Source organism: Vulpes vulpes, chromosome 4 (assembly GCF_048418805.1).
Source record: "Vulpes vulpes isolate BD-2025 chromosome 4, VulVul3, whole genome shotgun sequence".
Classification (NCBI taxonomy): Eukaryota; Metazoa; Chordata; class Mammalia; order Carnivora; family Canidae; genus Vulpes; species Vulpes vulpes.
Window position 1 is genome coordinate 109,419,833 of NC_132783.1, and position 23,184 is coordinate 109,443,016.

General features: G+C 46.4%; 1 protein-coding gene across 1 annotated transcript in view; it reads right to left on the reverse strand.

Moving 5' to 3' along the window:
• Window positions 1-15,324: 15,324 nt before the first annotated feature.
• The window catches only part of ADRA1B (adrenoceptor alpha 1B), a 48,834-nt gene continuing 40,974 nt past the window's right edge, over window positions 15,325-23,184 (reverse strand). The window contains exon 2 of the mRNA XM_072756731.1: window positions 15,325-16,142. Within this exon, the coding sequence (XP_072612832.1) occupies window positions 15,547-16,142 (596 nt within the window). The 3' untranslated portion in view covers window positions 15,325-15,546. The remainder of the gene's footprint in view (window positions 16,143-23,184) is intronic.

Consider the following 23,184-nt stretch of genomic DNA (forward strand, 5'->3'; position numbering starts at 1 on the left):
ATAGGACCTATAAGGGGGTAATAAAGCTTAGAGGAGCTTGTAAGGGTGGGGCCTCACTCTAATAGGACTGATGGCCTTAATAAGAAGAGGAAGAGGGACCAGGGATGTACATTCTCACTGAGGTAAGGCCATGTGGGGACACAGCAAGAAAGCAGTCATCTGCAAGGCAAAGAGAGTGGCTTTGTAGAAACCAACCATGTCTTGATCTTGAACTTTGGGCCTCTAGAACCATGAGAAAATAAATTTCTCAGTGATATTTTGTTATGGAAGCACGAGCTAATACATTGACTTAATTATTTAAATACACAAGCAGGACAATTCATCAAAGTATGAAATATGTGCTTAATTTCTGTATTTTTCCCATTCTCCTTCTACCAAGTGGCAGTCAGCTTTCGCAATTCCTTGGCTGAAGGGTGGCTAACATGTACCTTCTCTTGAAAAGTTTTATCTCCATTCCCATAAGTACTGCCTGAAAATATTTGTTTGCCCACGTCCACCTCAAAGGCAAATTGTCAAACTCTGCCTGTAGATTTTATTTAGTGAGAATGAGGAAGAACTGATTTTCTAGAAATAAAAATTCATAGAATCAGAGAAATCAGGCAGCCTGAGTGGCTCAGCAGTTTAGCGCCACCTTCAGTCCAGGGCGTGATCCTGGAGACCTGGGATTGAGTCCCCCTTTGGCTCCCTGCATGCAGCTTGCTTCTCCCTCTGTCTGTGTCTCTGCTTCTCTCTCTCTCTCTCTCTCTCTCTCTCCCTCTCTGTGTGTGTCTCTCATGAGTAAATAAATAAAATCTTAAGAAAAAAATCAGAGAAATCACCCAGTGGTGCCCCCTTGCACTGGTGAAGCAAACGAATGTTCCAAAGAAAAATTCAGGAGAGCATCTCACATACTTATTCTCTCTCTAAGTCTCTTTTGTGGTTTTCCTGAACTGGATAACTTTTGGGGACACAGGTTAAAGAGTGCAAAATTAAGATAATGAAACACATCACCCACTCCTCAGGAACAGACCCACACTATGCATTGTTTGGTTTCAGAATTTCAGTGATGGTGAGGCACCCATTGACTTTGTGCGCCTAACATCTATTATTTTTAGTGTATTCTTGTTCTAGCCACCCACATAGTTCAAGTGAATCAATTACTCTTTACCAGCAGACACTTAGAAGAAAGGGAATTCATTATTTTCCAGTGTGTACAAAAAAGGAAGAGCAAAAATTGTTATCAATCGTCTATCTTTCATTCTCCTGTCTCTTGACTTTGGGGTAGAAGATAACCATGGATTGGGGCCCACTTTTTTCAAGGTGGGGCTATTTTTTGATAGAGTTTTCTTACCCAAAGTTAGTGGCTTCTGCTGATCAGTGTTCAGAACTTGGATCTCCCCTCTTCCATGTCTGGGAGAGCTGAGGATGGGGTTGGTTGTGAGGAATGTTGCTGATGACCACAATGACACAAAGAAGCAGTCCAAGGATGTGACAAGGATCTCCATGCCTGAACGCCTGAACTACTAGTCTTGTCCCTCCTGGAACCAGCTTCTATCTGCCCAACTCTCCCGCATTTGTAAACAGGACTATTCTATCCTAGGAGCTGAGTTCAATTAACGAGGACTTTCTTTTAGCTGGGCTTCCTAGGGGGTTGCACAAAATTATATTTTGATCTGTGACACATTTTGAGCCAAAATAAAATCACTATTTGAACACCTATTTTTTAACTTTATTCTTAAAAGGAGCAGAAGCTCCTTGCATGAGAATGTTCCCAAACACAGGCAGAACAAGAACTTTATGAAATATGCTCTATGCTGTGATTACTAACATTTTTGTTGACTCTGACCAAATATGTACAGTCAGGTCTGTGTTAGGAAGGAATGGATTTTTAAAAAAATCTCTAAGAACTATCTTCTGGAACAGGAATGAGACCAATTATCTTTTCTACTAATTCATCCCAGTGATGTTTTAGCATTTCTTCTAGAGTCCCCCTTTCCCCAAGAAGCTACACAGCTGGCTGACTACTGAACCCAGCTGTCTACTCTAAAATCCCAGGCCTTTCAAGGTATCAGCCTGAGGCACATTGGGAACTCCTTATTCTCTTATCTAGTAAGATCTTTCTAAAGGTTAAACCATAGACAGTTGTTTTTGTTGTAACTTAAAGTGAATAGCCCTCTAGATCTCAGGTTTAGAGATGGTGTTCATTTGGGGGCTTCTTAGTAATCACTGCTCTGAGGGCTCTTGGAATAGGATGGATGATGACAAAAATTTTGAATGATTATAATCTTGACCTCACTTCTCACGGGGACTGATCCTGCCAGTGGCATCCTCTTGAGAAGGTAACTAGGACTAGTAGTGTGAGCGCAATTCAGGAAGACCTATTTCTAGAAGATTCTTTCACATCTAGAAGATGAGGTGTGATTTTGGAGGCAGTGAGATTGACCAGGCATTTATTTTGCCAACTGCCATCACTTCCCCTGCAGAGAAATTCTGTGATGGAGTCACAGCAGAGCCCTATATTACCATCAGGGTCGGCTCGTAAAGCCTTGGACCAGAAGCCAGCTCCTGTCTGCTCAGCTTTAATTTTCAAACCACAGGCCTCCCTGGCTCACTCTCCTTGTTCCACTACAGTGACACAGTGACAGGGTGGGGGTGAATGGGGCTGTACAATCCAAGTCTGAGCCAGAACTTTGTCCACAGCATATAATTTCTCAAGGTCTGATGTGCTATGGTTCCTGAGAATTAACAGCAGAAATTGAACAGTGTACTTACATCTCCCAAACTGCAGTCATTAGCAACAACCACATCATGATTTCTGTCATTTCTGAGGTCTTCTATTATTTAGGTAAAGTGAAAAATGATTTCGTCACTTAATAAAATTTGTTTTAAAAGGAAAATTTTATGTCATCTGCATAGTTGAAACACTAGTGCCACTTGCTCTAAAGAGAAGTTTTCAGTAACACTGAATACAATGAAAATAAAACAGTATGATTAAATTGGAGTTTTGAGGTCGTCTGCTGAAAGCTGTCATCTGGAGATGTGCTATCTTTTTACTTAAAAAAAAAAAGTCGGGGTTTGGGGGAGAGACTGGCAAGTGTGAGAGGGTTGTTCAGGATTTGTGAGCACCGAAGTGAGTCTTTCAATTCGATGTAATCATAAGTAAAAGAGAGTACTTCCTCATTCTATGGTTTAGTATTACAGCCCATTCAGTGTTTTCTTAAATCATCATGAAGTAGGCTCACTGCAAAGTACACCACTTGAGCAGTTATGGTATCTTAAAAAGTTAGGACCAGAAGGGCATAATGAGGTTGACTTCCTTCTTCCATAGTTGGGGAAAGATGAGGATAGACAGCTTATTACTTCTGCTTTTTCTCTGCTACAGACAATGTAAACACCTTTGCACATCTTTGTACAAGAACATATATTTTATTGAAAGGGTGTTTGCTTAAAATGTTTTAGACGTTGCCAAGTTGCCTCCAAAATATCTGCACTACCTCACCCACCTCCATCCCCCAGCACTATATGTGATTGCCTCTGTCTCTACTCACTCAATAGATGGTTAATGGAAAAAAAAAATTTCCTGCTGTGCTTTCAGAGGCCTCTAGAACCCAGGCCACTCTGCATGTGTTTTTTTTCTAATGACACAGTAGCCAACCTGCCAGGTTATGTTCTGGGAATCTCTCCCTCCAGGAACGCCTTCCCTTCCCCTCTGCCCTCTTGCTTTCTTTTCTTTTCTCTTTTCTTTTCTTTCTTCCTTTCTTCCTTTCTCCCTTCCTTTCTTAGATTTTATTTATTCATGAGAGACACACAGAGAGAGGCAGAGACATAGGCAGAAGGAAAAGCAGACTCCCTGCAGGGGAGCCAGATGCGGGACTTGATCCCAGCATACCAATACAGGGATCACACCCTGAGCTGAAGGCAGATGCTCAACCACTGAGCCACTTTGGTGCCCCTCCCCTGCCTTTCTAAATCCTTCCAGGTGGGCTGCAGTTCTCCCTCCTCAGATGTTTCTGCCTCAGCCTCTGCCTGGAGGCCTCTGTGTAGTCAAGGTTTATCTAACTATACATTCCACCATTGTTCAACATCTCTTAATCTGGAGCTTTTTGGATTTTCCCACCAAAATATCCTTAATGGCAGAGTGAATGTATTCCTGGGAAGCACAATTGCAAGTAGCTAAAGGGAGAGGAAAATTTCTTTGAAGTCCCTTATTTTATCTCAAAATTGTAGTTTTATATTAAAAATGTTTTAAATCTCATCTCATCCAGTAAAATTGCTGCTCCAGGAGATGCCCCACGTTTATCCTACAGCAGTGTGGAGTCCCTGGCACATCTCTACAGCCCAGGTAAAAAAAAAAAAAAAAAAAAAAAAAAAGCAGCCTGGGTTTTATTCTCCACTCTAGCCTCAAAGCTCTCCAGGAAAGGGACTCAGATGTAGACCGACCTCTCTGACACAGGGCTCAAGTTCAGTAAATCAGTAATACTTGCACTTTCTGCCTCTGTCTCCTCCTGGAGAGGAGAAGGATCCATAATACAGAGACCGTCAGCCAGCGTTCTAAAGGGTTGTGAGTATAGAGGTCTCTAATCACTTTCAGGGTGTGATGCCTGCTAAGATGTATGTTAGTTTCCTATTACTGCTGTAACAAATCACTACAAACTTAATGACATAAAACAACACAAATGTGTTCTCTTCGGGCTGGAAGTCTGAAATTAGTTTCACTGGGTTAAAATCAAGGTGTCAGCAGATCCTTCTGGAAGCTCTAGAGGAGGCTGTTTCCTTGCCCTTTGCAGCTTCCAAAGGCCGCCTACGTCTTCCGGCTCTTGGTCCCCTCCTCTCATCTTCAAAGTCAGCTGCGCAGCATCTTCCAATGTCTTTCTGTCCTGACTCAGAATGTCTGGCTCGCCGAAACACCAATGCGGGGCTCCGAGGAAGCGGGCAGAGCAGTACAAGCTGAGTTGCAAAGCAACTTTGTCCTTTTACACTGTCGCTTAGGCACGGGGGACAGCAGGTGGCGCCGGGGTCCGCCTCAACCGCCGCACTTGGCCCATTCGGAGCACCTGCTCAGGGGAACGGAGCGTGGAGTGGTCTGGGTCACTGCGGTGTCTCAAGAACCGTTTCCCAGTCTCTGCACGTACGGAGGAAGGACGCCTGGCCCAAGGGCGCCGAGGGGCGGCCCCGGGAAGCTGGGCCCTCCGCCGCGCGCATCTGGAGACGCCAGGGCGCCCGCGCGGGGCGCGCACAGGAGACACCCGCGCACCTGGGCGCGCTGCGCCCCCGCCCGGGGCCGGAAGATCTGGGCTCCAGGCTGTGGCAGAAAACGCAGAAACCTAACGCCAAATATTTGTGAGCCTGCAAAAGACGGAAATTGAAATCTCTCGGCGTGATTTAAACTAAAGCATGAAACAACTGCTGATGGATTTCTGGAAATGGTCTCCGGGAGCTTTTTACAACACTGCCCTTTTGCCTCCAGGCCTGGCTCCTTCTTCCTTGGAGGCAGGAGTGGGGAGGTCAACAATCTAAGACTTATGGGTCAGGCGAGAGGCTTACTTTCCCTAAAGCCATCCTGGGTTTAAGGCCGATGGCAGGCATGGCACACCTGGAAGTCACCTGTCAGGTCTCACAGTGCCCCAATCATGCTTTGTTCCAAGCAGAATGCCCCTATTTCTAGCTCAGGATCAGATTTTGTCACCAGGGCCCAGAGGCAGCATTGCCTGGGCTCCCAGGTGACCTAAAGTCCTTTGAGGAAAGAGCTTCTTCAGAGATTAGAAGTGGTGTGTGGTAAACTGCCTTCCAAAAAAAAAAAAAAAAAAGAAAAAAAAAAAAGAAAAAAACAAAGCCCTGATTTGTCATATTTGCCAATTTTTGTGGTATAAATATTCCTACGTCAGTAGACTTCAAGCTACCAGTGTCTCGTCACTGAGTGCAAAGTTGGAAAGACATGCTGATTATTGGCCTCATAGCTGGTAAAAGGCAACTTTAGCATGCCACTGGCCAGGGACCAGATACCAAGACATCATTGATTCACGCAACAAATTTTTAATGAGTGCCTGCTGTGTGCCAATTACTACTCTCTAATCTGGAGATCCAGAAGTAAATACAACGGATCAAGCTCCTGCCAGGGTGGAAATCACATTTTAATGCCAGTAAACAAGCAAGCAAGCAAGCAAGCAAGCAAGCAAATAAATAAATAAATAAATAAGATCAGTTCATGACAAGTGCTATAAAAAAAGGGAAAGCTGGGTAAGGAGCTACAGTGAGAGGTGATCTCTTTTAGAGCACATGATCAAGGGAGGCCTCTTTGAGGTGATGACATCTAATCATCAAATGGGATTGGAGGAGAAGCCATTGTGGGAGAGAGACAAGAGGTCAATAATATATGGTACATGGTGCTGAAAGAACACTTGACTCTTGGAGACCTTAGGAATGCCAGTGAAGGTCCAGAGCAACTGCACTGGAATATCTGGGGCTTGAAACTTACAGTGGGGAAGATCCTGAGAGAAGGCACCTGGTACCCCTTAACATCTCCCTGCAGGTAATTCCCAGTGGTGTGGGGAGAGAGAAGACCTGCCCAAGGTGTTCCTTTGGAAGGACCATAGCTGGGGGGCTGGCTCTCTCCTGGGGCTCTCTGGAGCAGCAGAGTGGCCTGGCTGAGGAAACCCTGCTGAGTCTGCTGTGTTGGGGAAGCCACCAGCATCTGCTTTTGGAGTCTGTTCCTGAGAAATCTGCTGAGCTCATCCTGGGATCAGGGAAGGAGGGAAGGAAGGAGGATGTTTTAGCCCTGAATGGTGCAGCAGATGCTTCCTTACCAAACCCTGCTCTGGAAGAAGCTCAGGAGCAGTGGCCTTGAGCTGGATTCATTGTGTGGGCTGGACCCCTCCACACCTGGCTGAGTCAGGGTGCTTCATCCTTCATAAACGTGCACACACACAGAACATCTTCATGGCTGGATTCACCCTTTGGATGGGGATTGACTGGACATTCGGATAGTGAATGCCTGGATGACAATTTGTGATGTTCATCCACATTTCTGCCCCATACATCCCTTTCCTTACATTCAGGCAGGCAGCAGGTTTTGTGAGGCCTGGATGGGGGAAGCAGGAGAAGCATACAAGGTGTCCTCGCTTTATTTTCTAAAAGCCCAAGACCAGAGAGAGGGCAGAGTTGGGAGTGTGCAGAGGAGAAGGGAGTTTGAGAAGCCAGAGGGTGAGAATCTCTTCTTCCCACACACAAAGGAGGTTTCTGTAGGCTGGGTATGTGCAAAGCAAGACTGGTAGACTGCTTGATTCAAAGCCTGGCTCTGCCTCCTGGAAGCCACGTCCTTGTGGACCACTTAAACTTCTCTAAGCCTACAAATGAGACAATTATGGTGCCTACTTCAGTGAACATGTTACAAGTGTTTGTAACATTATAGCTTTAGTCCCAAAGTTCTGGATTGTTTGTGCTTGTTATGGGGTGACTTGTTCCCCCAACCCCCCATCCCCAGCTCATATGTTGAAGCCATAACCTCCAGTACTTCAGAATGTGACTGTGTTTGGACATAGGGTCTTTACAGAGGTTAGTTAAAAAATGTAAAATGAGGTTATTAAAGTGAGTCCTAACCCATTATGACTGGTGTCCACATAAGAAGAGGACTTTGGATACAGGGCAGAAAGGATTGTGTGAGGACACAGGTGACTTAAACAACAAGAATTTATTTCTCACAGTTCTGCAGGCTGGAAGTCAAAGATCAAGGAGTCAGCAGGGTTGATTTTCTCTGAGGCCTCTCTCCTTGGCTTGTAGATTGATATCCTCTCCTTCTGGTACTTTGTTAAGGCAGCCTTAGCAAACTAACACAATACTAAATAAACTTTGGAGGTCCTGGAGGTTGGAGAGCACAAATCTGCCTCCCCTAATTTGGACGGGGAAAAAATTAAAGCCATTTGGATGTATACAAAAAAACTATTATTCAGCCTTAAAAAAGAGAGATATCCGGGATGCCTGGGTGGTTCAGCGGTTGAGCATCTGCCTTTGGCTCAGGGTGTGATCCCGGGGTCCTGGAATCGAGTCCCACATCGGGCTCCCTGTGAGGGGCCTGCTTCTTCCTCTGTCTATGTCTCTGCCTTCTCTCTGTGTCTCTCATGAATAAATAAATAAAGTCTTTTTTTAAAAAGAGAGAGAGAAATCCTGCCATTTGAGACCACATGGATGAACCCAGAGGACATTGTGCTAAGTGAAATAAGCCAGATACAGAAAGACAAATACTGTATGATCTCACTTATATGTGGAATATAAAAAGTTGAAGTCATAAAAATGAAGAATAGAAAGGTGGTTGCCAGAGGGGGCAGGAAAGAGAGAAGCTGGTTAAAGGGTATAAAATTGTAGCTATTTGGATTCCAGATGAGTAAGTCCTGGGGAATCTAATCTACAGCATGGTAACTATAGTTAAAAATACTGCATTTGTATATGGGAAACTTGCTGAGATTAGATCTTAAGTGCTCTTGACAGATATACATAAAAAGTCACCATGTGAGGCTATGAGTTTATTAATTAATTAAAGTGTGGTAGTCCCATTCCCCAGTGTATACATGTATCAAAACATCAAGTTGTATACCTTAAATACATACAATTTTTATTTGTTAATTATATCTCAATAAAGCTGGGGACAAATAATCAAACCACAAAGTACATCCCTTCCTGGCCCAATCTCCTATTCTTTCCTATCATCCTCTGTCTCCTTGGCAAGTGAAGACCAGAAGGGGCCAGACCTCATATCTTGCCCAGTATTTCATTAGCTTCGTTAAGAGAGTGAACACATTTTGGGCACCAGTTAGGCATTAGGGGTAATGGTTATGTGCAGGGGTTCCAGGGTCAGACTACCTAAGTAGAAATCTTTCCTTTCTAGTCATCTGTTGCTGTGTAAGAAACTTTTGTGGAAAAGAAAAGCAGTGATTTATTGTTATCTGTCATGATTCTGGGGGTAGATGGGGCTCAGTTGAGCAGTTCTCACCCAAAAATCGCTTACGGGTCTGATAGTTGAGGCTGGCTGGGCCCTCAGTTGCAGAAACATCTACATGTGGCCTCAGCTTCCTCATAGAATAGCATATAGGTTCCTCTGCTCCTGCTTCTTGCTCGTCTCTACTTGGCCACATCTTTCAGACCTAGCTCAGATGCCACTTCTTCCATGAAGCCTTTCTGATTCTTTGCAGATGGATGTGAACTTTCTTCTTCAAATTCCCAAAGCCCTTTATTTACATAGCTTCAATGGCATTGAGTAATCACAATGGTCTTTTATTGAGCAATATCATGTGCCAGGCACTGTACTACACACACCATAATACCCTATTGAAACTGATCTTCACAACAACCCTCTGATGAAAGATAGTTGGAAGAAAGGCAGGCAGGGACAAGGGCCCTCCTCCCACCCTCAAAAGAAACCACCCTTAAAAGGATTTTACACTACCCCGAAGGAGCCCTCCACCCTTTCCTGCCTGATGGATAGATGACAAAAACCTGATCGGATGACAGGTGCCTGGAGGGTGAATCAAATTAAAACAGCTGACCAACAAGCCCATAAAAATGGCTAGACTTAGAAACAGCAGTGGCAACCCTTTTGGGTCCTCTCCCTCCTCCAGAACTTCATATTATCACTTTTCTATCACTCAATAGATCTTGCTTTGCTGCCCACTGGTCTGTCTGGTCTAAGTTTTCATTCTTTTTTTTTTTTTTTTAAAGATTTTATTTATTTATTCATGAGAGAGAGAGAGAGAGACAGGCAGAGGGAGAAGCAGGCTCCGTGCCAGGAGCCTGACGTGGGACTCGATCCCGGGACTCCAGGATCACGCCCTGGGCTAAAGGCAGGCACCAAACCGCTGAGCCACCCAGGGATCCCCCTACCTCTTCATTCTTCGAAGCAGTGTGACTAAGAACTGAGGTCGCTGAAGAAGAAATCTTCTAACACCTCGAAGACATGTATGATTGTTCCTTTTTTACAGATCATGACAACTGCCCCTCAGGGACACTAGGTGACTTGCCCAAGTAGACAAAACTAATAAATGGCTGAATCAGAATTCTCACCTGGTTCTGCCTGACTCTGTGGTTCTCATGCTTAACCTTTGTGTTACAGGTACGTCTTTCTATCTCATATAAGGTTTTTTTTTTTTTGAGTCCAATTTCCTCTTCTAGACTGAAATTCTCATGAGAGCAAAGCTGGATCTTCTTTGTATCCTTGGCTCCCAGCTTTGTGTAGATGCTGTATAATCATTTGTGGAATAAATGAAAGGACATGGAATGTACAGGTGTAAGTGGTTGCTGGCTCAGATAGCATTTGGTGGAGATGGAATATGCCTCCCACACGGGCTGACACTACACGTGAGGTCGGTCACCAGATTTTAGTGCTTTCCTCTTCTCCAAAGCAAGCCTTTTATAAAGATGCGACATCTCTGAATGAGGCCATTAGCAAGAACCAAAGCTGTTTGTCTTACTAATCCCAATAGAGTTGTCTCCCCAACCAGCTTGTCCCTGAGGATTGTGCCTTACAGGCTGGAATTACAGATTGGCAGGGCTTAGTGGTTGTCTCTGGTTCAGTGTTCCTGATGGTCAGTCAGTAGACAGAGGTCTAGAAAGCGGGGGGACCTAGGGCCTGGCCTTCAGACTCCCATCTCCACTGAGGGGTGCATGTGAGAGCCCTAACAATGGAAACACAGGGGGTGTTAGGCAGTGGGGGCTTCGCTAACATTCTTCAGATGTCACTTCCTCCAGGAGGCCTTCCCTGATTAGAACTGTCCCTTCCTCCATCATCAGGGAAGAGGCAGGAGCCTCTGTCAGGAGCCCCCTAGCCCCCTGTTCTACTGCGATTACAGCACATCCATATTCATGCCAGGGACCTATATACTCATTCATCCAAACATATTTGAAAAAAAATATATTTGAGCAACTACCATGTGCCAGGTACCACTTTAGAGGCCGAGATAGTGAACAAAACAGACAAAAATCCCCCCGCCCCATGTAGTGTACGTTTCTAGCGTGTGCTTGAGGAGACAAACATGTGAACAGTGCAATATATAACACGCTAGGTAGTGATAAGTGCTATGGAGAAAAATAAAGTAGGGAAGGGCCACAGGGCGTGCTGGGCGGCATTGGCAGTGGGAAGGCCAGTTTGAAAGAGGACGGTCAGAGAAATTGGATGACCATAGAAGTGACACTGGAGCACAGATGGTGAAGGAGGTGAGGAAGGAAGGGGCTCTAGGCAGAGAGACCAGAAGTACAAAGGCCCAGAGTGGGGAGTTGGGCTCCCCCGACTTGAAGAACAGCAGAGGTGGCCTGGCTGCAGGGGTGGGAGGGTGGGGTAGAGGTAAAGAGGAGAAGGGGAAGGAATGGGGGCAGATTACACTTTTGTGCCCTGTCCCACCTCTCAAGACCCATGCTTTAGCATATTAACATGAAACAGAGACTCTGACTCTAGCTAAGCCAGCCAGGAGTAAGCCACCCATCGTCTAGGGGAAGGTTTTCTAGGCAAAGCCAAAGAAAACAGTGTCAAATTCTTGGCTTTTAAGTTTCAGAAGGCAGGGCCAGGTATAAGATGGGAAACCTGTAGGAGGGTGCAAGTTCTTCCAGACTGACCCAGGCCTCCCTCCAGATTCTTCCCCCACTCTCAGCTGGACTACATGAAGATTCCATGGACTGGCAGGGTGGGATGGAGACGGTTCTGAAGAGACCTGCTGAAAGGAGGTGGTGCAGCCAGAGGCCACCATATCTGCTTCCAGGACCAATGAGAAGTTCTCACCCCAAGAATCTGCAGTGAGGAGTGGTTGCTGTTCTATTCTTGTCACCAAGAGGCTGAGAGTAGCCAGGCCAAGGCCTCTTCTTCATCTGTAGGAGTGATGCTCAATGCTTTGCCCAAGTGCCATCCAACCCTCTTCCAAGAATCCAGGGAACTTAACCCTCACCACCAAGCTCCTGATGGATGATGGAGCCTGACACTCAGGGTCTCACCAAGTGAGGAAGGTTCTGGATCCCCGACTCTGGTTATACACCCCAATGGGATTGCCTGGTGCCTGCCCACCTCTCACCCAGGCTGAGCCCCAGGAGACCCGGGTAAATATGTTCTCCTCTCTGTGTATACCTCTCTCTGGATTTGATTACTTCCATATTTTGAGGGAGTTGAATCTGTTGAGAAGCTTATTACTTGGGTTTCATGTGTCCATTGGGAAATTCGAGGGGCATGAATTGTAGGGGAAATTTGGGTGGTTACACTCACTTCTTTCTAGTTTTCATCAGATTCTTAAAGGAGCTGCTGATGCAGGAAAAGGTGAGAACTTCTGGAACGGGGGATATATAATGTCACCCACAGGTACTAAAAATAGTGCCTAATTTGGGCCAAGCTCTTTATGTTTTTTTTTCATCCCAAACTTGGGGTGTGTGTGCTAACCATATCCTCAATTTACACACAAGGCAGTTGGCCACAGGAAGGCCAAGGCACCTGGTTCAGGTAGTGGAGTGAGCTTTGAACCCAGGTGTTTAGAGCAGCTGTGTGTGCCCTGCAGTGCCTCCCTGCCCCCGCCCTTGTTTCGCATCATAGGATGCACAATCCCTAAGACATCCAGCCTTCCATCACACACCCATTCTGGCTTTGTCACCCTGGAATGTTCTATAACTTTTATTAAATTTCATTTTTCCTTTCAAATCTGGGCTGATCTCCTCTTTGAGTAACATGTTTCTTCATGCTGTAGGACCCAAAATTCTTGTACTCTGTTATAAACTTGTCTTTTTTCTTTAAGGTGGAGCCTGAGTCCTAAAACCCTGGACTTTGATGAATAATACCGAATTCATTTTCTTTGTCCCGTTTATTCAGATTTTCTAAACTTCATATATCGAAGTCAAGACTGAATAGTTAATACCTCTGCTAATAGCTATCACTTGTGGGATGTTTCCAAGGGACTGACATGGTATTAATTTATACTCATGGTTTCATTTGATCTGCCTAATGCCCCTCTGAAGTACTATTATTATCTCCATTTTAAGGAAACTGAGGTTTAGATGGGTGAAGGGAGCTGCTCAAGGTCACAGAGCTACTAAATGGCAGAGCTGGGCTTTGAACCCAGATCTGGAGGATTAACCATTACCCCATATTACCAAGCCACTTGTCTCTTTACTTTGGTTGGCAGATGTATTCCTGTGTAGGTCTCAGTGGTGACAAGGACCCAGTGGCGTTTGGGTGGCTGCAGAGGATTAAGCAGGGTGGATTGGGAAGTCAGTGTAGAAGGGACTTGTTTCCCCCAAGGGCTCTTGAATTCTGGGCCCTCTCTGGGCCTGACCATACTGAGGTAACCTGAAGAAGTAGTGTAATGTAGACTCTGGAATCCAGGCCCTATGGGGATGTGTGCCACTGCTTGGCCAACCTTCCTTCTGGAAAAAGGCAGGAGGCTGCTGCTGTCATCCTGTGTTGCCTGTGTGGACTCCAAATACCGGTGATGTGTGAAGTTATCAGAACCGAGCAGCTCAGGAAATGCCTTTGGTGCCTGTGGTCCAAATTACAACTTGCACCTACCCAGTGAGTCACAGTTTGGTGTTGATACCACAATTATCTCATTGAATCCTTTGGGCTTCCTGGTAGGCTGTGATGATCATGTCCATTTGATAGATGGGAAAACACCAAAGAGGTGGTGGTGGGGGGAGTGAACTGCTCAAGGTCACACAGGGTCAAGAGTTGAACCCAGGTCCTACTGACTCTAAGTCTCACTTGCTTGCACTAGACCAGTGATTTCTTTTCTTTCTTTCTTTTTTTTTTTTTAAAGATTTTATTTATTTATTCATGAGAGACACACACACACACACACACACAGACAGAGACACAGGCAGAGGAAGAAGCAGGCTCCATACAGGGAGCCCGATGTGGGACTTGATCCTGGGTCCCCAGGATCACACCCTGGGCTGAAGGCGGCGCTAAACCGCTGAGCCACCTGGGCTGCCCAAGACCAGTGATTTTCAAACCTCATTCTGTGGAGCCCTCTTCTGGTGCTTGGGGCAGGCCAGAGCAAGGGGCTGTGCAGGAGGGCAATCAAGGGGTTGAGGCTCTGTTGTCCCTTTCCTTCTTCACTGGAGGCAGCTATGCCTGATACCCCTAAACTTTTCAGTTACATAAACTATTGCTCCTTTTCACTAAGCATTTTCTAGTCAATCACCTACAGAATAAATGATTGATGTACTAACCTTACTGGAAAAGTCTCCTGCCATTTGAAAAAGTATGAAGCTCAGGATAGAAAAAGCAAATTGGGAAGATAAAAAGATTGAGGTGGGTATGTTTCTGTCCTGCTTTTTGAAATTCAGGGAAGAAAAACGCTTCTTGTTTTGTTCCCCATCCTATAATGATAATGGCAACAACAACAATGACAATAATAATAATTATTATTATAGCAAACTGGAGGCTTTTAGAGGCAGAAAAGACTTTAGAATCAATCCCATCATTACACAGACGGGAAACCAATATCCAGAAAGAGAATGTGACTTTCTCAAGGTCATGCAGTGAATCCATAGAAAACCTGAGGCTAGAATGGAGATTACCTTCTCCCAGGTGTGCTCCACCTCTCTACTTCCTCAGTACTTCTTTCCCAGGCAAGCTCTTCAGATAGCAGAGCTTCAGAGGGTCCTTGTGCTAGGTATAGTGCTTGGTCACATGGATCCATATCTTATCCAGAAAATTCTTCAGTTTGGATTTCTGCATCGGGCTTGGTGGACATAGGGAAGCAATGGAGTGTCTGGCCTAGGGACGCGGAGGAGGTGAAAGGAACAAACCCCCCTCTCTGCCTGAGTCCCGGCCCCTCTCAAGCGACAGGCCCACCTGCTGTCCTGGCCACAGAACCCCAGCTGAGACCGGGGTCCCCAGGACCAGGCCAGGCATTGCCCAGTGTTGCCCACAGCAGGAGGATTAGATATGCTAAAGGTCAAGAGCAAGGAAGCTCTCCCACGGGCTGGCTCACTTTGCAGCCACCGGGTCAGATTTGTGTAGCTGTGGGAGGCGGGACTGGCAAGGGCAGAAGCGGCGGGCGCCGAGGGGCTCCTGCGCACAGGACCCAGGACGCGTGGCACCGACGGGGACTAAGCTGAAGAGGGAGGGACTCCAGATCCCGCCCACCGCCCTGTTCACAAACTGCTCGAAGGCGCACGGGAGCAAAGACCTTTAATGTCCGATTGGTTTCCGACCCCGGCCAGGGCCATCCATCCCTCGGGGAGGGCCGAGGAGCGGCTGGAGGGGCGCGAGGTCCCGGGGCGCACGCCCGCTCCGCCCCCGCGCGCGCTCGCAGACCACACGGACACGGCACAGACACACGCACGTGTACCCACGGTTACATACGTGCACACAGGGACTCGTGTGGGTATGTACAGAGACAGACGGACGCCCGGCCGGCGTCGGGCCCCAGGCTCTCGGCATGCTCGCCCAGCTCTCCGCGGTACCTGGCACCCATGCCCCTGCCAGCAAAGCAGCTGCCCCCTCCCGCCCCCCGCCTCCCCCGGGCGCCGCCGCCCGCCCCCCTCCGCCCGCCCTCCCCCACGATGGTTTCCGCCCCCCTCCCTCCCCCCCACCCCGCGGGCCCCCTAGAACTGCCCGGGCGCCAGGGGCATGTTGGTCTTGAAGCCCGGCTGCCCGTTGGCCACGTCGGGCGCGGCCTCGCAGGCGCCGTCGCCGGCCGCGGGGCTCCCGTGCTCCGCCAGGAGCTTGCAGGTGAAGAGCGGGCCCGAGTCCTGGCGGCCGCGGCGGCCGGGGGGCTCGGGCGCGGGCAGGCTCAGCCGCGCGCCCGGCGCCTTCCACTCGGGGACGGCGCACAGCTCGACGGGCGGCGGCGCCGCGCGGCCCAGGTAGCCGGGGCTCGGCGAGGCCGACGGGAGGGTCCGCTGGCTGCCGCTCAGGCAGCTGCCGCTGTCGTCCAGCGAGTCCTTGCGGGACTGCGAGCGCTCCAGCGAGCCGCCGCGCGTCCACGGCCGGTAGGTGTAGGCGCAGCCGCCCAGGCGGCGGCGGCGGCGGCGGCGGCGGCGGCCGCGGCACTGGCAGCCGAGGATGCGCACGAAGGCGCGCTTGAACTCCTTGCTGGAGCACGGGTAGATGATGGGGTTGAGGCAGCTGTTGAAGTAGCCCAGCCAGAACACCACCTTGAACACGGCGTCGGGGGGCTTCAGGGTGGAGAACAGGGAGCCTGCAGGGGGGGGGGGGCACGGGCAGAAAGAGACAGCAGGTGGTGAGTAGTGAGGCCCGCCCCGAGCGCGCCCCGCCGGCGCCTTCTCCGCCTGCACGGCCCGCCTCTCCGTCCCCGGGAGCGAATCCGACTGTCATCTCCAGGGCCAGCCTCCGCAACGCCCCCTTCACCCCTGTAAGACCCTGGCCTGGCTGACCGGCCTCCGAGCTCCCGTTTCTCTCGCTTTTCCAAGGCAGGGCTCACGGCCTTCTAGCTCAGCCGTAACCATCATCACCTGCATTTGCACAGCTCGTGGGTCGCGGGCACTGTGCCAGGGAGGCGCCGTAGCTGCATCACTTTGTCCTACAAAAGGCCTCGGAGCGGACGGACGCCCGCTTTATTCCCGCAGCAAATAGGAGAGGTCTTAAAGACCTAGATGTGAAAGGGGACGCTTGAAAAGTTAGAGAAGACAAGGTAAAGGACGATGCTTTTGATCGTGAAAAGAAAACGACTTAACACTTCAGACACATAAACTATGAGGCAAGGATGAGAGAAGGTATGTCCAATGTTTAAGACGGTCGAGGGATGGGTACTTAAGAATATATAAGGAACTCCTGCAAGGCGACAAGAAGAAGGAGCATTCCCGATGTGGGCAAAGAAAATGAATAGGCAGTTTACAAAACAGGAAACCCTAGGGCCAAGATGCTCAAAATATCAGGGAGTCAAATAAATTACAATGAAAACCATAGGCCAAGATGCTCAAAATATTAGGGAGTCAAATAAATTACAATGAAACATAGGCCAAGATGCTCGAAATATTAGGGAGTCAAATAAATTACAATGAAAACCACACAGAGATACAACGTGTCTGTTGGGCTGGCAAAAATCAGGAAGTTGGAGAGTGCTAAGTGTAGGCAGGGTTGTGGGGACATGGGGAGCCTTCTTAAGGGCTAGTGGAGACACAGGCTGTGAAGGAGTGCTGAAGACTCTGGCCCCACTTGGTCTCATTAAGTATATTTACAGACCTCTTGACCCAAAAGTTCTGCACTAAGGCATAGATCTCAAAGAATTTTCACACAGGTCCATAAGGGGACATGCATGAGTATGCTCAGAGCAGTGTTGCTTATGATGACGGAGAGTCAGAGAGAACCTAGGTGTCCCTCACTGGGAATTATGGAAAGGGTGAGTGGGCTGGATGCCTAGTGCAGCGATTGTGCCACACTTAGAGCCCTGGATGGCATGTCCATGTAGCAATATGGGAAGATCCTAAAAACATCATTCTTTATGAACAAATAGGAAACAGAATGGAGATTTACAACACAATACTATTTAAGTAACACACCAAACAAGCACACACATTTTGCAAAAAACACTTTCAAATAATGTCAGACACAAAATGGTTGCCTGAGGGGGTAGGCAGAGGGAAATGGGAATACAAGGAAATAAATCAATAAAGTAAGAGAGAGGCCTTCCAGTGAGATGCCATGATGGAAAAACATGATTAACTCATCCCTCTAATTTCAGAGCCAGAAACATTTTATGGCAATATTAAATTAAAAACAATTTTCATTTTAAATGCAAGGCAACTAAGACTTGGAGAGGGTAAATGGCTTGCCCCAGGTTACACAGCCTGTTGGCAGTGTAGCTGGGATTTAAACTAAGTTCTGTTTGAATACAAAATATGGTTTTCAAATGGTATTTATAAGACCCTTTGTGGAAAAATCAGAAAATACAAAAAAGCAAACAAAAATTATTTTGAAAGCACACATAACCCTGCAACGCAGAGTAATCACATTTGGTGTATATACCTTCAGATTTTTTTCCCCTGTTGTATAACGCATTTTTAAATGTTTTGATAAATGCAATCATATGTTATAGGACCTTCCTTCCTCCCTCAGTCCCTCCTTTCCTTTCTTTCTTTTTTGTTATTTCAAACCATGCCTCTGGGCTCCTGGTGCAGGGCTAAGCCCTGCAAGAGTTTAAACTTAGAAAGAGGGTTTATCCAGGGGCACCTGAGTGGCTCAGTCAGTTAAGCATCCAGCTTTTGATTTCAGCTCAGGTCATGATCTTAGGGTCGTGAGATCAAGTCCCGTGTTGGGCTTATTGCTCAGCATGGAGTCTGCTCCAAATTCTCTCTCCCTCTATCTCTCCTCCCTCTAAATAAATGAATAAAGTCTTAAAAAAAGAAAGAGGGATACCCATACCTGGATGTAAGTGCTAATTATAAATGTACTTTTTTTTTTTTTAAAGTTTATTTAAGTAATCTCTACACCCAACGTGGGGCTCAAACTCACGACTCTGAGATCAAGAAGCTCATGCTGTAGCAACTGAGCCAGCCAGGCAACTCACTACACTGATTCTTATCCCAACTCAGGGGGAAACGTGGGAGTGGGCTATACATTCTTGGTTTGCTTTAAAGGAGACAGATAAGGGCACCACTTTGTGGTCTGATTTGTGACAAGGTCAGCACCATTATGTTTTCATCCCACCATCCCAGATCCTTCGCTTTATGGAAGGCCCCCCACTGAAATACACACATGGCATGTGAACACCTAATATCCATGACTGGATGAGTTGTCTCTGACCATGGGAATGTCCTTGTTTCTGTCACTGAGTCTGAAGGGCATAGGCACTGGTCTTGACAAATGCAAAGCTGGAGAATACATTTTGGGAGAAGTGGAGAGAGGGCAGAAAAGTAGGAAGCCTTGTACATTACCCTGGAGGGCAAGTGCTGATGAGCGTGTGTACAGGTAGGCACACTGTCTTAATGAGGACCCTCAGGCCCCAGGTGTGGGGATGCATAGGCAGTAGTGGCAAAAGCAAGGACATTAAGATTAGGAGAGCATGTTTGCTGAAAACAAACTCGTAGCTTTGCTTGCCAACCCCATTGAAGATGATAGTAAAATGTGAATGGCTTGACGGGGATACATCCTTAGGGATTGGCTCTTTTAAAGGATACACAACCATAATGCTAACTGCTAATATTCATCAGAACCACTGTTTATATTGTATGTGTGCTCTGTACAGGTCCTGTGCTAAATAAACCCTTTATACCATTAGCCGATTTAATTGTTGAAATAATCCTTTGATGAAGGTATTATTGTTGGTCTCGTTTTACGGATCAGGGCACCAACATATGATAGTAATAGCTCTTTACATTTTTATACATTTATTCATTCGCTCATTCATTCATTCCACAAATACTGAGTTCCTGCTAAGTGCCAGGCATGAAGCCAAGCTACGGGGATACAAAGATGACTTGGGGTGTGGTCTCTGCCCCATGGCGGCCCACAGGCAAGTGGGGAGACAGACATAGTAACAGGTCATTGCAACAGAGCACACACGGCATTATGAGAGTGGCATAAATGTTACTGTGTCCCCCCCTATGCCCAGGGGGCATTTCCTTCTGGTTCTTCATTGTCATCATATTGGAAGCCCCTTATCAAGGACAAAGATGGGCTGGATCTTTGCCTTGATTTTCTTACAAAGTATTCTTCAAGGACTATGGCTCTGGGAAGTATTCAGCTAAAAGTAAGGGAATTATGCTGACTTTTTTTTTCATAGCATTTATTTATAGCCGCATTGTGAGTTTGGACTCCCTGAGCTACTTGTTCCTCTGAGAAGAAGGTCATTCTTTGCCTTCCATTCTTTGCCTGCCTTTGTCACCCTTCCGCCAATTTAGGCAGTGTGATCCTGTGGCTTGAACACAGGGTGTGGGATCTCAGACCTACTTTTGAATCCCTTTCTTTGTGTACTAATGGTTTGGCTTTAGAAAAGTTAATTGGCCCTCTCAGACTCAATTTTCTCATCCATATATCGGGGACAGTATCTGTTCCATAGGGTTATTTTGAACACATGAAAATATCCATGTAAAATACTTGACTTAGGTATAATAAATAATAAATAGAGGCTATTTTTCCAAAAATACTTTATATCCTGGCCCAATCAGGAGCCTTCTCCAGGAACTCTGCTCTGATGGACTCCACCCAACTCACACTGACTTCTTTATTCTGTACCCTGCAGAAGGTATACAGTCACATCTTATTCTATTATTTTACTGTTTGCCTGTTTATGTTGTTAAGCCATCCCAGGGATGGTTGAGTCCTTCTCACCACCCAGACTTTAAATTCCTTCTGGGCAAGAACTACCTCTTCATTTCTATTCTTTTCCTCTCCAGATTTGTATATTTTTACTACAAAAATAACAGATGGAGGGATGAATAGAGGGAGACCAGAGGATTTTTAGGGCACTGGAACTACTTTGTATGATGTTATAATGGTGGATACATGTCATTATACATTTGTCCAAATCCATAGAATATACAACACCAAGAGTGAACCCCAATGTAAACTGTGGACTTTGGGTGAAAATGCAATGCCAGTGAGGTTCATCCACTGTAACAGGTGTACCACTCTGGTAGGGGATGTTGATAATGGCAGAGGCTGTGCATGTGTGGGGGCAGTATGGGAAATCTCAGAACCTCCCTGACAATTTGGGTGTGAGTCTAAAACTGCTTTGAAAAATAGTCTGTTAAAAAAACCTCACTTGGGGCACCTGGCTGGCTCAGTTGGTACAGCATGTGGTTGTAAGTTTGAGCCCCACATTGCATTAGAGATTACTTAAAAATAAAATCTTAAATAAAAAACAGCAACCACTTCACTTACTTACAAAAAGTGATCCCCAAATTTCTTTCTTCACTTAGAATATATCTAAGACAGGGGTCGGCACCAGTAGTTAAGCATCTGACTATTGGTTTCAGCTCACGTCATGATCTCAGGATTGTGAGATCAAGTCCCACATTGGACTGTGCATTCAGTTCAGAGTCTGCGTGGGATTGTCTCTCCCTCTCCCTGTGCCCTTCCTTCCCATATGCTTATGCACACACTCTCTCTAAAGTAAATAAATAAATCTTAAAAAATATATTTATATCTATAAAACCTTTCCCCATATCAGGACATTACATCCTACTGTCTGGATATACACTAGTTTAACTTTCTCCAAACTTAACTCTTTTCTAATGATAGTCAAGTAGTGATTTCCAATTTTGACTGTTACAAACTATAGTAATAAAAAGCCTTATGTATTTTGCTTTTTGCATGTTTGAGTGTTTCTGTAGGATAAATTCCTACTTGAAGAATCACTGAGTCAGTGTCACATTTAAGTGCTGACAGCTAGCCAGATTGCCTTCTGAACTAGTTATATCAATTTACCTTCCTGTTGGGTGTGTATGATTGTGATATTTTCTCTATAACTCCGGGTTTGGTCAGTTTTTAATCCTTACTTGTCTAAAAGCTGAGTAATGACTTTGCTCTCTTGTTCCCCTTGCATTTTGTTTTATTTTGTCCTCCGGAAGACCCTACTATTGCATGCCCACCCTGAGCAAACCATTAGTGACTTCTGATAGCAAGTCTCTTTTCTTATTAGAATTGGACTCTTTAATGGAAGGGGTGGTGGGTAGGGGGATGGGATGACTGGGTGACAGGCACTGAGGGGGGCATGTGACGGGATGAGCACTGGGTGTTATACTGTATGTTGGCAAATCAAACTCCAATAAAAAAAATACAAAAAAAAAAAAAAAAAAAAAAGAAGAACTAGACTCCTTAAGATAGAATCCAGGCTCTCTCACCAGCAGCCAAGTGACCTTGATCAGGTTTCACACTGTGCCTAAACCTCAGTTTTCTCATCAGCAAAATGGGCCTACTACTGATACCATGCCTCTAGGTTATTTTGAGAATTAAGAAGATAATGGGCACTGAGGGGGGCACTTGATGGGATGAGCACTGGGTGTTATACTATGTTGGCAAATCAAACTCCAATTAAAAATATACAAAAAATGAAAAGAGAATTAAGAAGATAAAACATGTAAAGTCCTTATTAGCACTCAGGGTATCTGGAACCTGATACCCAATCAACTTTGCATTAATGCTATTAACCAAATAATTACTTTTTTTTAAGAAAAATTATTTATTTATTAGAGAGAGAGAAAGAGAGCATGCACAAGCAGGAGTGGCAGAGGGAGAGGGAGAGAGAGTCTGATGGGGACTCTGTACTTAGAACAGACCTGGACTGAGGGCTTGATCTTATGAGCCTGAAATCATGACCTGAACCAAAACCAAGAGTTAGAATGCTTAGCGGACTGTGCCACCCAAGTGCTCCAACCAAATAATTCTTATTCTTGCCAATCACTCATTGGGCTAGAAATCTAATTACAGGAAATCTATATGCAGGACCTATGTTTGATAACTTGATGTGTCAATCAGAGTAAGTTGCTTTCCCTTTCTGGGCTTCACTTTCTTTTCTTTAGTTGGCTGGTTTTATCTGGGTTCTCTCCATCATTTAAATACAGTCTCCACGAAGCTGAAGATGCAAGCCCTGCCCATCCTTGCTGGGAAGTGCCCTCTTCTCTAGACCTACCGCAGAGGGGCAGTGTGTGTCAAGGGCTGGACCAGCGGCTTCTCGATTGCCAGCATAGTTCTGCTTCTCTCCTCCCCTCCCCTCAGCCGCACAAAGCTACTGGGCTGAGGTGTCTTGTGTGCTACACGGGCTGGCCCTGATGCAGCCAGGAAGCCTTGATGAATTAGGGGAGGTGCTGGGCCTCTTGAGCATGAAAGAGGATCAGTAAAAAGAATCTTTTCTCCTGGGCATCCAAACAGACCTTTGGCAGGGGGTAAAAAAAGGCTGTGGGAATGTGGGTTCCTGGAAGCCTGCTGTCTCTGCTTTAGGTCAGGGCTGGGCAGCCTTTTTGACACAGGCACCAACTCATGGTGCATGTCCTGAGCCTGGCCCTACTTCTCTTGCTCATGAAATGCTGTGATGCTCCTTGCCCCTGTATCTTAGAATCCTGGCTTGACAGAGCTGGGAAACTTTCCTTAATGGAAGTTCAGTGAGAGTGAGTGACTTGCTCAAGGTCACCCAGCTGGTGACTAGGAGAACAACTGCTAGAACATGTTCAGGCATCATTCATTGGATCCAACAAACATTTATTGGTCAGTGGTTAAGGTCCTGTTCAGATGTCAAAGGTAGGTAGATCTGGGTTCAGATGCTGACTCTGGCTTCCCAACTG